This window comes from Cryptomeria japonica, chromosome 9 (assembly GCF_030272615.1).
Source record: "Cryptomeria japonica chromosome 9, Sugi_1.0, whole genome shotgun sequence".
NCBI classification, from domain to species: domain Eukaryota; kingdom Viridiplantae; phylum Streptophyta; class Pinopsida; order Cupressales; family Cupressaceae; genus Cryptomeria; species Cryptomeria japonica.
In genome coordinates, this window is record NC_081413.1 from 167,065,497 (window position 1) to 167,087,362 (window position 21,866).

At 38.4% G+C, this 21,866-nt stretch overlaps 1 protein-coding gene across 1 annotated transcript in view; it reads left to right on the forward strand.

Moving 5' to 3' along the window:
- Positions 1–4,521: 4,521 nt before the first annotated feature.
- The window catches only part of LOC131037945 (uncharacterized), a 106,710-nt gene continuing 89,365 nt past the window's right edge, over positions 4,522–21,866 (forward strand). Inside the window, exon 1 of the mRNA XM_059211519.1 lies at positions 4,522–4,908. Within this exon, the coding sequence (XP_059067502.1) occupies positions 4,595–4,908 (314 nt within the window). The 5' untranslated portion in view covers positions 4,522–4,594. The remainder of the gene's footprint in view (positions 4,909–21,866) is intronic.

Genomic DNA, 21,866 nt, shown 5'->3' on the forward strand with positions numbered 1-21,866 from the left:
ACATAAGAATCTCATAAGGATATTGTAGGTCTGGTTGAACCTCATCCAAAGAAGCCCACAACCCTTGTGACCTGAGAAGCCTCGTGATGCGGGGCTTCCAGGTGTGATAGTTGTGTGAAGTCAACAACTCAACTGAAGGATCTGCCATGAGAACAAAGAAAAACCCTGCACTTGCTTGTTGGTTGTTTTTATTATGTGATCTTTCAGAATAGACAGAAGATGTAGAAGGGTTTGTTTGTTTTGAGAGTTTAGGTGTTCTTTATTTCTGATATAAATGACAGAAAACGAGAAAAAAACAACCCCCCACAATAGAGAAACCCAAACCCTTGTACATAGTAATGAGAAGGAAGTAGTGCATAAGCAAAAAAAATTCAAACTGATATCTCGTGTACTTAGTGAAAATTCTAAGAAAAAAGATCATAAATCTGAATAGAGCATGCTGAGAGCTTTCCAATGCCTATTCATTTTCGAAAAATGGAGTTTGTTTTTCCATTCTACGACCCCGAAAGTGCAAAAAAGAAGCCCGACTTTGACTGGTAAAAAACATAGTCAAACAATAGATTCATGAAAACATTCTACCACCACAAGGTCCGTCTCGGAATCAAATTTCCAACGCCTATTCGTTTGCCAAAATCCGACTCTGGATGCACAATCTAGGCCAAAAAAACCAACCCCCTCTCAAAAAGACTAGAGAGGAGGAGCTGGTGGTGTTCCGGGCGGAGGTGGGGCTCGGGCCGGGCAGAGGTGGTGCAGCCCGGGTTGAGCGGAGCGCTTGCCGAGTGGAGCAGAGCTGTGGCAGAGTGGAGCAGGGGCCGGGAGTAGGTGGCGCGACTCGGCTGAGCGGAGCGGGGGCGGTGCAGCGTGGGGCCGGAGCGGCACTGAGGATGCCGGAGGGCCGGGGTGGCATTGGCCGGCGGGTGGCCGGGTTGTCGGAGCCGGAGTTGGGGACAGCTGGCGGCGTTGGGTGGGGCCGGCCTGACAGGTCCGTAGGGTCGTACTGCGTTGGACTGTCAGGTCCGGTGCCCAAAAACAAAAAAAAAAATTTGAAAAAACTTTTTTCGCCCTCCCTTTTGAGCTTTTTTTGATTTTTTTTTTTTTAAATCAAAAACAATCCAGCTTGCATGCCGTAAAAAGGAAAAATCTTTTTTTTTTTCAATTTTTTCTCGATTTGCGTGCAAGGGCCGTACGACCTAGCTGGGAGAAAAAAAATCACCCAGATGCTTAGGGGTCAAAAAAGGACAAATTTTATATGACTATAGGGGTTTTTGGGTCTTCTGAGCATGATGGTGAGGTCCCTTTAGGCCCAAAGTTCTCAAAAAAAAAAAACCTTAACCCTAAGCACACAAAAAATGCCTGAAACCCCAGATCTGCTTCAAATGCAAAATTCTCAAAAAACAGGAACAGGTAGCTGCAGATATGAGCTCTGATACCATATAGGAGTTGATAAATACAACCCCACAGTAGCCTGAAGATCTTCTGCAAGCCGAATAACCTATTACAAGGAGAAGCAATGAAGCAAAATCTGAAGAACATACAAAACACAAGAAAAATATTCTCAAAATATGAGAGCTCCAATTCACCAAGAATGTATTGTGAAAGATAATACAATGAAAAGAAAAAAATAACCTCTAATAGGTCAAGAAACCCTAAAAAGGGAAAATCCTAGGCTTGCACATAATAATTAATTAAAATAATTAATTATATGTACCTAATGTTAGCTTAAGTGTAAAAAGATAATTGGGAACTTAAAGAATTAAACAAATAATGTTTAATTAATCAAGTAAAGACCCAATTACTCTAACATTTTTGGTGACCAGTCTAACGGTGGATTTGATCTATTATAAGCCTAAGGAATATGTACAAGTGGTGAGTTTGGTTCTGCAACCCCATCTTCAAGTAGTTGCTTTGGAAAAAGGCCTAATTAGGCCTATTAGGTTTGCAAACTCAGTAGGTGCTTAGGGGTGTTGGAGCAGAGTCAAACTTCAATCTCTTGGGATTGAATGTAAAGCCCAAAAGGGTATTCAAATCTGTAATTTATTCCTAGAGTGTTTTGGGAGAATTTTGTATGATTTGGAAAATATTGGTCTAACAGGGCAACTAGGATTAGGCCTAAATAGGGGTTTCTTGACCCGGGTGCAAAAAGGAGACTTCCAAACTTGGTTGGAAGGATAGGGTGAGTGAACTTGGTTGTCAAATAGTCCAAACCCTCCTTAGGAAGTACACTAGGTGACTGGTTGCATTTGTGTGTGTAGAACCCTAGTTGTGAGGTTGTAATAGACCTTAGACAAGGCATGGAGGTGTGGTTTTGGGTCTTCTTACCTTCTAGTTGCCCACTCTGCATCAATAGGAGAATTGATAGTTGAAGACTTTCAACTTTCTTTCTATTTTCCCATCCCGGGGAAGTGACAGAGGTCTTTGTGCTTTCATAGAAACTTTGCTTCCCTTTATGTTCCAAAAATCCTACAAAAAAGTCTCATTTATGTATTTGCTGTTATTTATTTCCAATTGCTATTACTTTTTTGTGAAGAGAAAAGAGTATAGTTTTTCTTGAAAGAAGAAGAAAGACCGATGTCCCACCCATATTAGATTAGCTTAGTTTATAGATAGGGGGAACCTTCCCTAAATTAGGAGAGTATCATACTCACACATTGTGGCTGAAACCACAATTTTGTAGATTCCCCAGGTGTACAAAATTTTCACCCAACACATTACAAGATCATAGTCATAAACATAACATACATTATAAGATCATAGTCATAATCTCCTTGGTCACCCAAGTTGGTCTCAACATATCCACCATTAAAGATATGAGTATTGTTGGAATGAGGCCATACTAGGGTTTAAGCAAGCATTCTTCAATGAAATGTTCATATCTCAAGTATATGAGAACATAAATAACAATATGACAAAAGGGAGTCAATCTAAAATTAGAAAACTAGAAAATAAAATTTGTAACAAATTTTAAAATATGTGAAAAAACATAGATCCTAAAGCCAATATAAGGGTGGGTAGGGTGGTTAAAAGATAAGGTATGTGAATAAGCATACAAAACCTTGAAAGAAGCACAAGGATGAAAAGGTAAATCAAATTTGAAAATAAGGTAAAACTAGAAAATTGTAGATACAAAAACCCTTTGATTATGAAAAATCCAAGAAGAAACTAGGTTGTGTAGGATCAATTGGGTTCACTAAAAATGTAAAGGAAAATAACCTTTCCTTAAGGTTAATCCAGGCTAATCAAATGACATTTTTACAAGTCAATCAAATTAATTTAGATTAAATATCTGATGAATTGTGGGCTAATGTAATTTTGAATAAAATTTTAAAGCATGGAAAGTGAGTGTGAAGGGGGAAGGTACTTAGCTTTATTACAAATGAATGAATAATTCTAATGTGGTCCTAAATATTGGATTGTCTCTGCCTTGGAAATGTATTTCTCAATTAAAGTAATGCTTGAAATTTGTGTTGAATATGTGCTCTATTGAGGGTTGAGTTTACATAATAGAGTCCTTTCCATGCTCATTGATGTCTTTTGCATTCATATTTGATCTTGCTCAATGTGTACCTATATAGCTCATTTAAATGGTCTTTGTTTGCTCTACTTCTTCTGTTATATAATACTACTAATATTTAAAAATACACAGAGGATTGCGATTATATCAATAGGGTACATGTTCTCTTAGGTCAACCCCAAATACTTAGGCAAAAGATTGAAGACAATGTCATGATTGTGTAAAATTCTCCTATGATGAATATTCTAGTATAGATTCCTTTCAATGCACTAATTTTAAATGTGAAAGGATGCTTCTTAGGATTTGAGAGGATGATTGAGTGTGAAAGGATGTGAAATTGCTATGATTAAATGCCTCCAAATACAAGTGCTTGGCATCACATTGCACAAAGATGTATTTAGTTGTCTCATAATAACTACTAGAGTTGATTACATTTGAATTAAGCTTTTGAAAAGTCAGGTGTCAAATCTATGGCCGTACAATTGACCTTATATTTATAAAAATGATCCAAAGCATGTAAAACAATCAAAACAAGTGGATAATATAATGTATAGAGATAGGTAATATATATTTAATATGAGTGAATATATTAAGATGTGTGTGAATGAATAAGATAATATGTATATAAGAGAATAAAAAAACTAGTAATATAAGCTAATATGCATGAATATGTTGAGATGTTTGTGAATGGATAATGTGTAGATGAATGTAAAAAAATATGTATGCATGAAAATAAAAATACTGAAAAAATAATCCTAACTTTATATATCATTAAACCATTTCCAATATATCTCAAAATACACATTGAATTCAATATAAAATAATAATAATATAGATATACAAATTCCAACCATTACAATTATATTCCCTTTCCAATAATAAACCCACAAAAATTGATGTAATCAGTAAAATCTCTTTGATATTAGATTTTAATTTGATATTATACCTTAAATGGGAAAGGAAATTTAAAAATTCTAGTTCTGAGCTGGATAAGTTTAGTTTAACAAAGATGATGATGGCAAGTGATGGCTTAAGAATTCTACAACATCTCATTGTGAACTGGATAAGTATAGTTCAACAAAGATGTTGGTGGCAACTGATGGCTGTGTTTCTGCTGCAGCGAGACATTTTTACCCTTCACTGTGTTCCCTGAGCCACCAGAGAGTATGTTGCAACAAATTGAAAGCATCCTCTGCTAAGTTTACCACGACAAATAGAAATGTCGCTAGAATTAGCGGAACAATAAGGGCAGCAGCGGATGGCGATATATCTGCACAGAGGCCCTCCCCGGTCAAAGAAAATACTTTGCAGACAGTGGCTGTGGAGAAGGATGGTATATCGGTAGAGGGCGTTATCCAATTTGATAAACAACAACAACCTCCTTGGAGAAAATGGAGGTAATTTATCTGTTATTTTTCGTTTTCTGAAGGAATTGTAGTTATTCTATTTGGCGAATTTTCCATTTTAAGGACATTCTTCAGTTTAGATGCACGATGGATATGCCGGTCTTTATGTGCGTATTGTCTGTCCAACATCCTGAATGCACATTTAATCATATTTCTTAATTAATGGAAATTTAGAAGATAATACAATTTTTATTTTCAATTAGTTAATAAATACCATCAAATGCAGGTCTTGCTTCAGGTTTTCTTTATTAAAATAAATTCCACCTAAGATGTATGCGTGATTCAATTTTAAATTCTTTTCCCTATCGATCAGGGTTTGGACATGGATCTCCAATCAAATGGAATTGAATTCAAATTATTTTGTTTAATAATATACTAACACTTGCACTGAAAGAAGAAGGTTCAATGGTTATGCGGATGGTATATTAAAGGTTACAAATCAAAAAGTGTGAATATTAAATTTAATAGTGATAATCAATTATAGTATGCTACAAAAAATATAAATCAATAGTTGGGTACCTCTTCATAAGTCCCGTAGAATCCTTCTCTGTACATTGTAGTTGAAGTGGTTGTTGTTGTGTTTCCTACATAGTCAATGATCTAGAGATCAGAGGCAGGGATGAATTAAAACTCTGCAAAAAAAACATGGCTACTCTTGATAAAACAAATTTTAGAAGACATGAAAAAGAACTCACTGGTTTTGAATTTTATAAGATGTCACCCAGTGTTGCTAAACTGAGGCATAATATTTAAGATTTTGTCTTAAAGTTACAAATTTGTTTCCTTGCACAAAGACAGTCAATCATCTTTGTAGTGTGCCTCTAAATTAGAGTTTTGGTCACAATTTGAATAGCTTGTAGGGGAAACTATGGATTCGAGTACAAAGAAAAGACAACACAACTATTGGCAAAATGGGTCAAAACGAATTGTTAAGAACTCAGAAGTAAAGAGAATCAATTACACCTCATTTCTTAATTTATGATTAGTACATAAAAGAATCCTACTTACAGTTTCTAAAATAAGTACTGATAAGGAAAGTATTAAAAACAAAACACATTGCATAGAAATCCTACTTCTCTTCATTTTAATAAAACAATAAAAAAAGAATTGAGTAAAGATCTTAGTTTTCTTTATCTCATTGCCCTAGCAATGCTTTAGGGCAACTATACAAGTTCAGCGGATGACCGTTGACAGTCGAACATCATTTGAGTCTCTTTGTTTTTGCTCAGCATGCTCCTCTGACTAAGCAACATCTTTCAAACACATCATTGAAACAGATTCAACAAGGCAATGAACTTCCCCACTAACTATCTACAATATATGAACAACTGTGAAAATTTTGTTCAATGATGTCATTAAATGTACAACTCAGATATTGTGTAATATAAAAAATAAAAATACAATAGTATAGTCTTGATACATTGTCAGTAAACTACAACACAAATCAAATTTAAACTCAATGGCAAGCAAAAAAATGAACATCAGTTCTCATTCAAAAGAAAAGGTGAATGAGCTTGCAGAGTTTGGTGTTATAATGCTCACAATGAAGTTGCTCCTTATTGCAGTTGTTCTTCTTAGTATTATGAATGCAGGTGTTTATGGAGCAGACCCTTATCCTCTTACAGACTACTGTAAAGGACTAAAAAACTTCACTCTCTGTGACATTTTCACTAATGGGCTCGTAACTATCGACTCAGGAGGATAACGTGCTGCCACTTTGGGCGCCAAGTTTCTTGCAGTAGAGTAAGATTGTAATAATATTACATATTCTAATCTCTATTTGTTATGCAGTTGCAGTGACACAATATGGCATTGCGGATCATAGGGCCTGGAAAGCATGAGGTTCAAGATGGTTACATGTGGGGTAAATTAACCACACACGCATCCACGAGCCAGGGCAACTGCAACTTTATGGCAATGGAGGAAAATGACTAGTGCAACTTTACAACGGAGAAAACTATTCCAGCGGGGTGTTCACCACCTATAAAAGCCTATCGGTTAATAACTACCAAATTTTAGGTGGATGCATTATTTTACTCAATTCATTTTTATCTCTTAAGATTCAGACATGGGTCTCTAAGCAAGAGGAATTGATCTCAAATTGCTTTGTTTAGTAATCATAATATTACTATTTTCATATCTCTCACAATTTAAGCATAGGTCTTGTTGTGACGTTTTCACACATTGCCATTGCAAATGGAGACCCCCTACTTTTTAGGCCCTTCCGGTCTTTTGGCTTTGCTTTTTTGGGTCTTTTTCACAACAGTCTCGTCAGTCTCTCCGCTTTGCAAGTGTTTGGGGTTCATATTGATCAAGTCTTCTTTTCGTTTGAGTAAATTTGGTGAAGTCTAGGGCTCGTTTTGTCAATTTTAGGGTTTGTACCTTTAGTCCTAGATTTTAGGGATTTTTGTTAGGGTTTTGGAAAAACTAAACATACAACTGGAATCAAGACCCTTCCCAATAAAATTTGAGCCAAAATGGAGCAACTTTCTATTTTTAGAAAGTTCCTATTTTTTAGGGATTTTACTGAGTCCCGGAATGTCGTCATTTGGCCAAAAATCAAACTTACTATTTTTAGTAATTTCTATTTTTAGTAAGTTTCTATTTATAGTAAGTCATTCTTGTGTCATGTCTAGGGATCTAACGCTGACACTTTAAAGGTTTCTATTTTTGGAAAGTTTGTTCCGATAGGACCATTCGGGCAAGGTGACAAAGATTAGGCATTTGCAACTACTTCTAATTCCGGAAAGTCAGAAAGCAGGCAGGGGTCTAAAATGGCTAAGTGTGAGAATCATCCCTGAAGTGGAAGGCACAAAATTGTTCTAAGTTTGGAAAATCCACCTTCAAAGTCCCAAAGTGGCATCTCAGCACAGACAGTGGTCAAAATTTGGCTAAGTATGGGAATCTGTTCAGGAATGGAAAGCTTGAAAAATCATCTAAGTCTGGAAATTCACATCAATCCACCAATGTCATCTTGATCCGAAAATGGCTTGAAATTTCACTAAGTCTAAAAATGTGAAAGATCTTCCAAAATCCAGAAGATGCCACTTATACTTAAATGTTATATTTCATATATATATCTTGACGAAGAGCCTGGGACTTGTGAAAAGCATCAAAATCCTCCATGCATGAAGAATTCCGCCCAAGGAAATGATTGGGCGCTAGATGAGGCAAGTCAGGAAATGTTTAGAAATTCATGAATCCTCCATAGTGGTGAAATTCCGCCCAATTGTGGACTTGGGCGCTAAAAGGAAGGTCTCAAGGATTCACAAAAAGTTGTGAATTCCTCCACATAGTGAAAATTCCGCCCTTGCTCCAGGGGAGGGCGCCAAAGTGGAGTGCTCAAGGAGAATGGAGAAAGTTTAGAATTCCACGCCTAAAGGAGATTAGCGCCCAAGGCATGAATAAGGTGCTGAAATGAGGTCCTCAAGGAATTCATAAAAAATGAAGAAATCCATTGCATAGTGATTATAGCAAAGGTATCCATGGAGAGCAGGAAAGAATAAATATTCTCCATCAAAGTCAAAATTCTATGCCAAGTCAGGAAGTTGAAAATTTTTATAAGGCTTGGAAATGATGAATTTCACCATGAAGAGTGAATTCCACGCCTAAGTTGGAAAACTGAAAAAATTGTCTAAGGCATGACAATCCAAGTGTCAAGGAGGAATGAACACAAGCAGGAAATCTCCTTAGTGAAAATTTTGGAAAATCTATTTTTAGACACCAAACTTTATTAGAATCCGGAAAGTTTTGCAGATTTGGACTCGTGAGATAATTCTCTATCTCCGGGACCCGGGTCCTAAAAAATAGGAAAATTCCTAAAAATTAAGAAATGTGGCAAATTGGTCAAAAAGCTCCCTGCAAACATGATGAATTCAAAGACCACAAAAATTCCTTCCTTAGGGAAGAATTGCGCCCAACAAGAAGAAATTCCAGGAAAGGTGAAAATTTGACGAAGTGTTTGAAATTTCTTCCTTCAAGACATAGTTCTTGGAAATCATGAAAATTGGCTAAGGCATGAAGAATTTCCTTCCTCAGGGTAAGGAACAAATTTCTTTCCAAAGGAGAATTTCCTTCACAACATGAATTCCACGCCGGGATGAATTAAAGGTGGAAAAACAATTTCTTGGTAAGGAAGGAATCAGGGATGAACTGAACAAGAAATTTCCCCCAGGAAAAGTTTTTAAAAATCCATTCCCGGGCATCAAATCACATCCAAATTTCAAAACTTTTTACAGATTTGGATTCATAGGAGAATTCTCTCCCTCTTGGACGTGGAACCCTAATTTGGAAATTTTCCTAAAAAATAGGAGATGGTGAAAATTGATGGAAAACCTTCTTCAAGCAAGGAAAGTTGAGGAGACTTCAAGAAAATTCTTCCTAAATCAAATTTTCCCTCTCCAACAATTCCAGATATGCAAGAGCGGATATACGACGATAGGGTCCACTTGCATGGCGAGGATCTATTGAACACGTGGCAGTAGAGTGGCACATTCATTACCGGAATATTTGACCAAATGGCGACTTGGTCATTGCATGTTGAATTTATGGCAGATTCCTTTTGCATGCAGTCGCCGCATGTGGAAATGATGGAGCATTTATGACATAATGGGGTGATTTTTGCATGGATGAATACTCAACGCATGTTGGCCGAATTTGAAAGAGGTGGTGCATTTAATGTGCAATGGATGCTATTTTGGGTACTTTTGAATTAATTGTATATGAGCATGATGGGTTATTAATTAGAGATTCCCACCTTGTTGCATCTTGAGTGGAGAATCTTTTAGGGAAAACCCTAATTAGGGTTTGCATGTAATCATGGCCTGAGGCCTATATAAAGGGGTGACCCCCCTCATTTGTAAAGGAGGGAGCTTTGTATGAAATTGTTGTGATAAGTTTTGAGATAATAACAGCGAAACATTGTTCTTTGATGGTGTCCACTTATGTTATTTTTTTAAAGCTTGCATGGTTTCACCTTCCTCACTTAGAGTAGAAGTAGTATAGTGCTTTGATTTCAATGGAGAATGTAATGTCGTTTGATAAATTTCCATGGTTCATACTTTTTGCATCTTGTTGATTGTAAGTTGTAGTGTAAAGTTAGCCTGAACCCCCTAATTTGTGCTAAGTTCGATTGTGGATGGTCATTTGGATTGCGCCATTTTTTGGGTATTCAAATGTACTTTCTCGATTTGAAAATCCTATAGCATCCCCAGAAGATTGCACCGGTTCTTGCGGAATTGTAGTTGATCTTGGTGAAGCCGAGCTTGGTTTATTTGGAATTTGTCCACCAAAGCACTATTCATTGTTATCACTGCCCTTAGGAGTAGATTTAGATCCTTCTAAACCCTTTCCCTTTTACTTTTAGTTCATTTTAGTTCGTTCGAAGCAGAAGCATCACAAATTCGCTATATCTGATGATGGAGTTCTAGCCACAACAAAGAAGTGAAAGAATGATGCAAATGTAAAGCCCCTTGGATTACCAGCAATCACATCAGCCAACTGAGTCACATCTGTAGCATAAAGGAACCTTGGAGTCGATTGTTTGAACTTCTTGCAATCTTAGCATGCAATCACACTTTGATCAAGAGAGAGTGAAGTGACCGTTAGGCAACTTTATTCTGTGTTCGACACTATCATAAAAACATGTCAACAGGTCTCCAATCAAGAGGAATTGAACTCAAATCATTTTTTTTATATTAGATATAAGGATAAAACTGTTACAGCATATCCATGGCCTTATCAAGGCAGTCTATCAAAAAATTGCAATTTGAGCTACGAACAATTTGACAGTATACATGCTATATCCACTATCATGAGACATTAACATATTTTGATACAATATTTACTTTGAGACAAAATACATCTCTCTAAACACAAAAACACCCAAGTAGTACTGCCCTACAGTGGGGTTTGAAATTTTTCAGTGCAGGAGATCTAGCCTCTTAGACCATCCATCCAGATGGTATGCAGAACATGGAGGTGCCCTTGATCTTTTCATGTTCTCCTCTACTTGCCTCTGTTGGAGCCTGCCAATTCTGCAGCCTTCATTGAGCTCTTGCATGAAGGTCTCTAATGTGTTTATGAATGGAGTTCTTTCTCCTTTGTACCGCGACCAGGTATAGCCATGTGAGAGGTCTGAAATGTAAATCCTGATGTTGTCATCTTCCAAGAACCTTTCAAACTTCTTCTTGTCTAATTTCACCACTAAGGTAACCTACGAGGCAACTTTAAGAAAAGTGAGTCTTCTAAAAGACTCAGTAAGCAACCTACCATTCCCCTGATATTTATCCTCATTCCTAAGAATCCAAATTTGCCATAGTATTTCACTAGATAGAATAAACCACAAAGATTACAATCCTTTTTGAGACCCTTTATATAACCATATATAATATCATGAATAGTAATATTGCTGCACAGCTTGAGATCAAATAAAAATCTCCTTGGCCACTATGCATTCAAAGAAAATGTGAGTAACTGTTTCAGGAACCTTGCAAATGTTACAGACATCTGTGCAATGCTTATTATTCTTAATGGGTAATCTTTGCAGTAATAACAGCCACCTGAAGCATTTCCTTTTGGGTATAATATAGCTTCCCCAAATAGTACCAAAAACTTTAATCCACACATCATTAGAAAGATTAACATTCCAAACATTATTAAGATAATTAAGTAGATCAAGATTGCAACAGAGAGAACCATACCCAATTTTAGCATTAACATTCAAGAGAGAGGATCCTTCATTCCAAGTAAAAGATTTAAATCTATCAAAATCCGCAATGCAATTTTTGGGGAGTAAAAGAGAGGAGCAGGCCTCTCTCATGATGGAATAGGTCCTCCAATTGGAGGGAGGGAGGTGAAATTTCTGATTGAGGGTGTGTTGTGACCTTTTCACACATCGCCCCATTGCTAACGGGGACCCCCTCTTTGCCAGCTTCCTACGTTGTTAGGTTAGGGTTTTGGCTGCTTAGTGGGCAATTTTGCGTTTCCCATGCCCGAGTCTCGGAATTTTGATCATGCCTAGTGCCGTCTAGGGTTTTTGAAGTGTTAGGATCAAGTTGCAAAAGATGATATTTTTAATGATCCTAAGTTTTGCTAAGTGTTAGACCTATTGAACGTTAACGTGTTTTTAAACACGCGCATCAAATGATTTTAAAAGTGCCAAGGTATTCACAAACCTTTTGGAGTTGTTTTCTCGCTCCAAAGGTAATATTTAAGTTGGTTTTGCACTTTATTCCAATATTTTCCTAGCGTTTCGCTGATATTTTTGGAAAATTAGTATAAGTCCAGTCAAATTTAAAGTCGCTGAGTGATTTTGAGTGGTTAAAATGATAAAATCCTAAGGGAAATCCATATTCCAAGGGTTAAAGGGTCAAAATCCATGCTAGAGGTGTTTTCCCCCTCACATTCCAGACTACCCAACCCATTCCCCCACTCAAAATCCATACTACACATGGGTTTCCCCTAGAATCCATACTGGCCACTAATTTCCCCCACTGTTTATCCACACCTGGGTCGAATTTCTTCTGGAGATGCTAAAATTTGGCTGAGTGTCAGGATTTATCCAGACTGCTATCGAATTTCCCCTGGGAGTATGGACTGGAATGCAAGGATAATTCCATGCCTGGGTCGATTTTCCACCAGGATTTTTGTGACAACTAAGTGAGGATTTTTGTCCAGATTTTTATCCAGATAGGGATCAATTTTCTCCTGAGCATTTTTGTAAGGATTTTTGTCCGGATTTTATCCAGACAGGGATCGATTTTCCACTGGGAACATTATGAAGAGTTTTGAGTCTGGATTTTTATCCAGACTGAGTCGAATTTCCACCAGGGAGGTATTTTTTCAAGTTAAGTGAGTTTTGAGTGTGGATTTTTGTCCAGACACACATTGAATTTCCCTTGGGGGGTGATTTTTGTAAAATGAGTGCATTTTTGTCTGGATTTTTGTCCAAACTCACATCGATTTTCCCCTGGGAGGGTTTTTATGTGCATTTTGATGAAGTTGAGCATGGATTTTTATCCAAGCATGGGTTGAATTTCCCTTATGGGGCAAATTTTGACACTTAAGTGATTTTTGAAGGGATTTTTCAATCCCAACTGATAGCGATTTTCCCCTGGAGGCTTTATTTTGGATTTAAATTGAAATATTTTAATAAATAAGCCCCATTTTGATTGCTTTTAAATAATTATTAAATGATTATTTAAAATTTAAAAGGAAATTTAATAACTTGCAATAATTATTAAATGTTTGAACCTTCTAGAAGCAAGTTAGGGTTTCACCAAGCGAGTATTTATACAAGTGTTTTTTATCCCACATTGCTTGTGTGGTGAAAGTTGGAGGTGAAAGCAAGTATATGAGAGGAACTTTAGCATTATTTTATTATTATTTCTGCCAGGTGTCTCCATGAAAGCGATTTTTCTCCAAGTTGGGCGAATTTTTTTAGCAAGGCGTTTTTGTGAAGTGTGGGATTGAGGATTTGTTTTCCCCCATTTTTTCCAGCTTGTTGATCTATCCTCCTTGGCTGCCATTAAAGACCAGTTTCAGATTTTCGATTTTGCTAAGTTTGGCGATTTTTTCCAAATTTAGCAATTTTTGGTAAAAGTTGGCAAATTCATGATTGGAAACTTGGGTGATTTTTCCTCCACCATTTTTGCTGTTGTTCAGACCTTCATTGTTGCAGATTGCTGCCATTAACAACAATTTTCAAAATTTTGAAAATTTCGATTTTTACTGAGGAAGGCGATTTTTTGTTTTTGGGGTATCCAACCCCAACTTGGGCAATTTTTCCAGATTGCTGCCATCCTTCATTGTTGTAGATCAAGGCTGCCATTGACATCAAATTTTCAGAATTCCATTTTGGCGCTAGACTTGGGAAAATTTTGATTTTGCTTGGAGGCCACATTTTGGTGGATTTTCCATGCATGTTTGTTGGCTGTCATCATTTTCAGCCTGCTGATTCGCTTCAGATTTGAGGTTTGCTTCAGATTTTGACCTCCATTAATGGCTGCCATTAATTTTCAGACTTAAGTTTTTATTGCCCAGCCAATTCCAACTTAAACATTTAGCATTCAGAGGTGTTCTATGGAGTTTTCTGTGCATTTTTTAGACCATTTTATCGCTGTTGCAGGTTTGAAACTCCATTGTTAGGCGGTTGTTCTCAGAAATTTTCATTTCCAGCCACCTAACCAATTTTGGCGAATTTACTTAGGGCTGTTTCCTTAGCAATTTTTCATCATTTTCAAGGATTTAAACCACTTTGCAAGGTGCTGGTAAGTTTGAAGTGTTTGATTTTCAGACTTGTCTTCAGAAAACTAATTTTTACCAGCCATACTTACATTCCAGAAAATGATTGTTTTCATCAATAAAACTGATTTTTATTGATTTTATGCACATTTTGAAGACTACAACATGTTCTTGAAAGTCTGATTTTTCAGGTTGTCTTCAGAATTTTGACCTCCATTGTTGACTGCGGAAGGTGTCTTCAGACATTCATTGTGTGAAAACACAACCTTTCACACTTTTCCTTAGTCACCACTTATCCGGTATACTCCTTTGCAGTTTTTGCTTGCATATTTTCTAAGCATAAGGAGGTATAAATGAATTTTATGGAAGGCTTCCATGCCTTAGTGTTGTCACACTCTGAACATAATTGCTAAAATTTACCAAGTGTATGGATTATTTTCCTGACTCCATGCTCTAAACTAGCTAAACCTTTAGAAAGTCAGGAATTTTATTACAAGTATTTATTTTTATCCTAGGACTAACTTCCAGCTTCATACAGGTGCGATGTCAAAATCAGGATACAAGGAAAGGAAAGAGCTGCTGAAGACTGGATTTTATCCAGAGTTTAAGATTTCATCCAGATGGAAGGAGATCACTGATATCAACATGCATTTCTTGGACTTCGACTAGATGCAGCGTCCGATGTTCGGATCCAGAGATCAGGTTCCTTCTCCAGCATATGCGAATATTATGAAGAGTGGCATTTTCCATGCCGCTGGGTTTCCACAATCCATACAGTGCAGTGAGTTGATCTTGGAGTGTGCACGATGTTACGATCCACTCACAAGAATGATCAAGAGTCCTAAGGGCGTTGTTATTGCCTACCTTGCTGAGGATTCCATTGCTGAGGTTTTCGGAATTCCACGCGGAACAGACATGAAGGATGTGACCAAGGAGGATTATGCAGACAGATACACGAAGAAGATGGGTGTATGCAAGAGTTTAATTAATAAAGAGTGGATGATTGAACCTAGGAATTATCATTCCAAGGCTCCCAAGACACTTATGTGCATAAATTTTAAGGAGGAATATAGTGATTTGATATTCCTACTCAATAGAGTGATGGGAATGCCGCAAGGAGCAATATTTCATGGATGGATGTTCTACTTCATCCAGGATTGTCTTAAAGGAACACTGGCGAATTGGTCCAAGATCATAAGCGACAATCTGGATTTCCAGCTAAGGAATGTAGAGCGATCCAAGTCATTCGCCATGACTTCCTACCTGGTGTACCTGCTTGCACGATTTGTTTCATACAGAGGATTAATATGCAAGGGTGAAGTCGGGAATGGGCAAGGACAATTTAAGAGTTATGAATGCTACCCCCAGCTGAGTATGCACAAAATTGAAGACTATAAGAGAGTGAATGATGCATTCACTATGTACATCACACGGATGCTGCAGGGCGGAACCCACAGAAGATTGTCCAAGGAGGCAACAGAGTTAATAGAAAAATATGGATCGTGGTATTGTTGTGACGTATTCACACATCGCCCCATTGCAAATGGGGACCCCTACTTTTTTCGCTTTGTGAGGTTTGTTTTCTAGGTCTTTTAGGGTTTTGTCTATTAGCCTTTGCAGGATGAGTGCTGTCGAGGGGATCGTTGGATTGTAGGCTTTGCTTGAGCCAGGGTGACTCCACAGGGCCCTAGAATTAGGGTTTCTTTGAGAGTCTTCCTTAGGGTCTGGTTTTGCTCTTGTTGCTAATTGTGTCTTGCTTTGTGAGTGGGTATCATTCTTGAAGGTCCGAGCTAGGTCAAGTTGGTGAGTGATGAAGTCTGGAATGTCATCTTGATCTTCAAATGCCCTGAAATTTGGCTAAGTCTGGAATGCCCCGATCCTGAAATTTGACTAAGTTTGGAAAACTGAAGAATCCTCCAAAAACTAGATTTTGCAATATAACTCCTGGAGGTCCAAAACCACTCTCAAACATCTTGGAAGTATATTCCATAAAATAATCCTAACGGAGAGTCCAAAATGTCAAATTTCGCTCCTGACCCTTTTAAAGGGTCCAAAGCGAATTTCGCTCCTAACCCTTCCAAAGGGTCCGGAGCGAAATTCTCCATAAGACATTCTACTTTGACCAAAACCTAGAACTAATGCATTCCCAGGCTTGAATGAAGGTAAAAACGCTTGTTTGAATGAAGAAATGTGAAAATGAAGTCAGGATCTTGGCCAAGAATAGGGATTTCGCTCCTGACCCTTCCAAAGGGTCCAGAGCGAAAATCCTTGAAGACCTCAAATTCTCACTTATCAAAGCCAAATTTCTAGTTCCTAAGGCATGTTTGAAGGTATTTTTGAATGTTCTAGCCTTGTCAAGATTGAAAGATGAAAGATGTTGGCCTAAAGGAGAATTTCGCTCTTGACCCTTCCAAAGGGTCCAGAGTGAAATTCCTAAAAACTCTTATTTTTGCATTGAAGAAGGTCAAGTTCTTGGTCTTTTATGAATTGAATGGAAGGGAGATAGCTTGTCTTTGCCTCTTGAAGATGTTTTGAATTGAAAAAATGAAGAATCTAGCCCAAGTCAAGATTTTCGCTCCTGACCCTTCCAAAGGATCCAGAGTGAAAATCTCTCTAAGAGGCATTTCTTTCCTTGTTTGGCCAAATCTTGATGACCAAGGCATGTTGAAGGAGAGAATTGACATGTTGGAATCCTTGGGGATGCTTGGAAGTTATGAAAATGAAGGATTTTAGCTAGGAAAGGAAATTTCGCTCCTGACCCTCCCAAAGGGTCCAGAGCGAAATTCCTTATAAGCCTACTTTTTGACCTTTCTTGGACATGAAACCTTGTTCCTAGGGCAATGAAAGATGAAATTCTACCTTGCAAAGAAGTTTCATGTTGAAAAAATGATGATTTTTGGTCAAGAATGAGAATTTCGCTATTGACCCTTCCAAAGGGTCCAGAGCAAATTCTCTCAAAACTTCTATTTGCTATCAATTTTGTGCTAGATCAAGTGTGGGCTAAGGTAAAATCAAGGAGAAGTTGCCCCTGAGAGTGACTTTAAGTTGCTAGAAACCATGAAAGATGAAGGAATTGAGCCTAAAAGTGATTTTCGCTCCTGACCCTTCCAGAGGGTCTAGAGCGAAAATCCTAAAAACCATCTTTTCTTCCAAAATTTGAGCAAAGCCAAGCTTGGACAAGGGTGCGAGAAGTCATTTTGATTGCCTTAGAGTGGATTTTGGTCGCCAAGAATGCAAATTTTGAAGCCAAATGAGAATTTCGCTCCTGTCCCTTCCAAAGGGTCCAGAGCGAAATTCTTAAGATCACCCCTTTTTCCTTGCAAATCAAGTCAAGATTTTGATTTTATGACCTAGGGAGGAGTGAGGCAAGGTGTTCTAAGTCTTGGAGGTGATTTGAAGTTGAAAGGATGGCGAAATAGCCCTAAAACAAGATTTTCGCTCCTGACCCTTCCAAAGGGTCCAGAGCGAAAATCCTAAAATCTACCTATTCCTTTCAAATTTATGCTAAGCTATGCCTAGACCAAGGTAAAAGATGCCCTTGTGATTGCCCTTGAGTTGATGGTTGTCTCCAGAAATGATGATTTTAGGTCAGAGGAGGAAAATCTCTCCTGACCCTTCCAAAGGGTCCAGGGTGAAAATCCTTCAATCACCTATTTTGCCTTGCAAAATCAAGTTAAACTTAGGCTGGATGAAAGAAGAGAAGTATTTCCTTGCCTTGTGAGGTGGATTGAAGTTGAAATGATGAAGAAGTGAACTACAAGCATGAATTTCACTCCTGACCCTTCCAAAGGGTCCAGAGCGAAATTCTTCAAATCAACTATTTTTTCCCTTGTATGAGGCCAAGACTTTGATTCTTAGGGTGTGGTTGAGGATGGAAGGATGTTATTTAGCCTTACAAGCTAGATTGGAATGAAGAAGATGAAGGATCAAGCTTAAAACTTGAATTTCGCTCCTGACCCTTCCAAAGGGTCCAAGGCGAAATTCACAAAATGTCCTTTTTCCTTCAAGATTGAGCTAAGCCAAGACGGTGATCAAGGCAAATTGGACCTGAAGATGGCCATAGGCATGTGTTTTAATAGGTTTTGAGTCCAAGAGGTAAGGATTTTGAGCTAAAGAGTGGATTTCGCTCCTGATCCTTCCAAAGGGTCTAGAGCGAAATTCCCCAAATCACCTAGTTTGCCCATGAGGAAGGTCAAGTTGTGGATTCCTAGCCTTTGGTGAGGAGAAGGATAGTGTATGCTTGCCTTGGAAGGCATTTTGGAGTAGAGACATGGTGGAATTTGTCCAAAAATTCAAAATTCACTCCTGACCCTGCCAGAGGGTCCAGGGCGAAATCCTTTGAAATTGCTATTTTTCACCTTGTTAGGGCCAGTCGAGGAGCTAATTGTGAGGTAATGTTGAAAAGAGGTCCAAGTTGGCCAGGAATGCTAATTTCGCTCCTGACCCTTCCAGAGGGTCCAAGGCGAAATTCTTATAGGGCCTGTTCCTGGAAAGAGTCTTGAACTAACTTCATTTTAATATCTTTTGTTGATGATTTAAGGTAGAAAATGCTATGTTGAAATAAATTTATTATGTGTCCTTAATCATCTTTTGGTTTGTCTTGCAGATGAAAGAAGACCATGCCAGGGCAAGGACAACCTTCTCCAGTCTAACATCATCAAGGACGACCTCTTCCAGTCCAACATCAACAAGGATGACCTTCTCCAGTCTAGCATCAACAAGGACGACCTTCTCCAGTCTAGCATCATCAGGGACGACCTCTTCCAGTCCAGTATTCGAAGGGAAGGTACACCATCCATCCTGCACATCGAAGACAAAGGAAGTTAAAGCAAGGGTTCGTTGAAGAAGCAGACAGTTTCAAAAGAGTTAATTAAAGCTAGCTTCTCAGCAACATCAAATTGAATATCTACCAAGTCACAAGTGTCAGACAAGGTGGCATCCCAATCATCACTCCTCCAGTCGGATTGGTCCACCTCAGCATGTCTAGATTCAATGTACCTGACTCATCAAAGATGGCACAAACTTCGATGTACCTACCCCGGTTATCCATTGGTTCCAGAGAAGACATGTGTCCAAATAATGCAAATATTTCATTGGCCAGAATTGAGTTTGTTGTAACGAACCCTAATTAGGGTTTTCATTGTAAAATCTCGGCCTTTGATCTCAAGTTGATCAGAGCCATTGAATTGTATTGAGGGCACTATATAAGCCCTGGCTCCTCATTTGTAAAGGCTAATAGTTAGTCATTAATAGCTAGAAGGTTAATAGTTAGTTCATAGAGGTTAGAATAGCTAATGATTAATAGCAAATATAATAGCAGTTAGAGTAGAATAGGAAGAGAAGGCAAAGATTGTTGCCAAGATGTTGTTGTAAAAGACTTGTAAACTTCATTGAAGAAATGGTGAAATCTATGGGTCGATTCAACAATTTGCATGGTCTCTATACTTCTCAGATTTGATTTCATGTTATTAGATGAATGGAAGAAATGTGTTTGATTGATGGTGAAATTTGTTTATCCATACTACTAGCAGTTTGTTGATTGCAGACTTGCCTTGTGTAGTCAACTGGAATCATTCAGCTTAAGCTTAACTTCAATTGTCGCTTCTTCACTAATATGCATCAGCCTGATGGTGTCTATGTATGTAGTGATGATCTGAACAGCATAAAGCTTTCCTCCGAAGATCGCACTGATCTTGTGGAGATGGTCCTGGGATGTCAAAACAAGACTTAGTTAGAATTTCATCAAAGATCATTCATTGCTCCTACATTCTTAGTGTCAGAATTAGATCCTTCCCTCGCCCTCATCCTTTTTTCCTTTTTTTCAAAAAAATCTAGACTAGTGAAATCCTGTGTTCCAGCAATGTTCAAAGCAAATCAGACGTTTAGTCATCAAGTGTAAGTCCCCTTGTGATTCCAGCAAAATCACATCATACCACAAAGAGCTTATCCACGAGTAGAGAACCTACATACAAGAACCTTGGAGTTGCCTCGACTGATCCTTCGGCGAGATCTTCAGTAGTCAGGAAACTTTGCTCAAGAGAGGATAAGATACCTCTGGGTATTTTATTCTGTGTTTGGTCATGTACAAAATACGCATCAACAGGTATATATAGTTCCCCACTTTCACATACCTCAGGATTCATGGGTTTCAATCTGAACCCTACAGACTTCCTAGGTATCCTACCGACAGAATGATATTGTTGGAAGTGGTAAGACAACTTCTAGAGTTCGATGTTATCCAGAGAGAGAAGCACAGGACAGGAATGACGTTCCCTATTTCAGTTGGGAAGACGTCAGAGGTTTGCCAATCCGCCATAGCTGCCAGCACTGCAGGTGAGGAGATTGCATTCTACAGATTTGCTACCTACAAGAAAAGAGAAAGATTCAATCCAGACAAGAAGGTTGGAAGGATCAGAGGAGAGAAGTTCACTCATAAGATTGACATAGAAGATTATTGGGCTAACTTGATGGACGAGCAAGCAGTGAAGAGAAGAATGTGGTCCAGAATGTCAGTGGATTTCATGAGGAAGTGTGGACTTTTCCTCATTCCTGATCAGGTATTAGATGATAGAGATCATACACACCCGCGGTATGAGAGTGAAATGAAGAAGGCAATCCTATTGCCTAATTGGTCAGAGTCAGAAGAGACTGACCTGAATGTATTGATGAGAAAGGTCTTGAATTTCTCCCGCACATGGGTAGATATGCAGAAGAACAGATTAGTTGACATGGGTGTTCCCTTCACTTATGAAAGGATGAAGTCAGAAGAGTCTACTTCCGAGGATGATCAGAGGACTGTCAGTGATGTCAGGATTCATGCAGATGAAGAGAGTCAAGCTCCCAAGAGAAGGAAGAACATGCATGGAGAAGTCAAGGCCAGAGGGAAGAAGATTGAGGATGTGAAGAAAAAACAGAAGACTATCATTCCTCCACTTGTCATTCCTTCACCCCCTCTCAGTGTCTCATCAATCGAAGTGATTGAAGTAACAGAACAAAATAAGGAGACTCAACAGTGTTCCAACACAGTGATATTACTAGAGAATATTCAGGAGTTCCATGCCACAGCAACGTCTGCACCTCCTAATGAGAATAATGATCAGCCGGAATCCCCTACTGTCCTTTTGGAAGTTAGCTTGGGAAATGAAGTATATGATTGGACTAAGGACAATCTTGATGATAATGAGGATGTTATCTCGGCATTGAAAGGACTTGATCGAGAAATATGTCTCGATGATGGTATGGAAATGACCGCTATTCTTGAATGGCTGAGGAGAAGCATGGAGAAAAGTAAACAAATGATAGAGGTACAACCTATTGATGATATTGATGACTACCTAGCTAGGAGTGCTAAGAAGAAGGAGCCCAAGAGAGAGGAGATTTTGTCGCACAAAGCTAGAGATGAGACAGGAATGCGGATTGCGCAGATTGCTGTTCCTAGAGCCGGTGTGACAACGGACACTGCTACTCCCATGGATTTCCAGATCACTTCAGTCGCCCTTGGTCGTGTTGTGACGTATTCACACATCGCCCCATTACAAATGGGGACCCCTACTTTTTTTGCTTTCTGGGGTTTGCTTTCTAGCTATTTAGGGTTTGTCTGTTAGCCTTTGCATTTTGAGTGTCGCCAGGGGATCAATAGGATGGTAGGCTTTGCTTGAGCCAGGGGAGTCAGCAGATGCTCCAGGTTAGGGTTTCTTTGAGAGTCT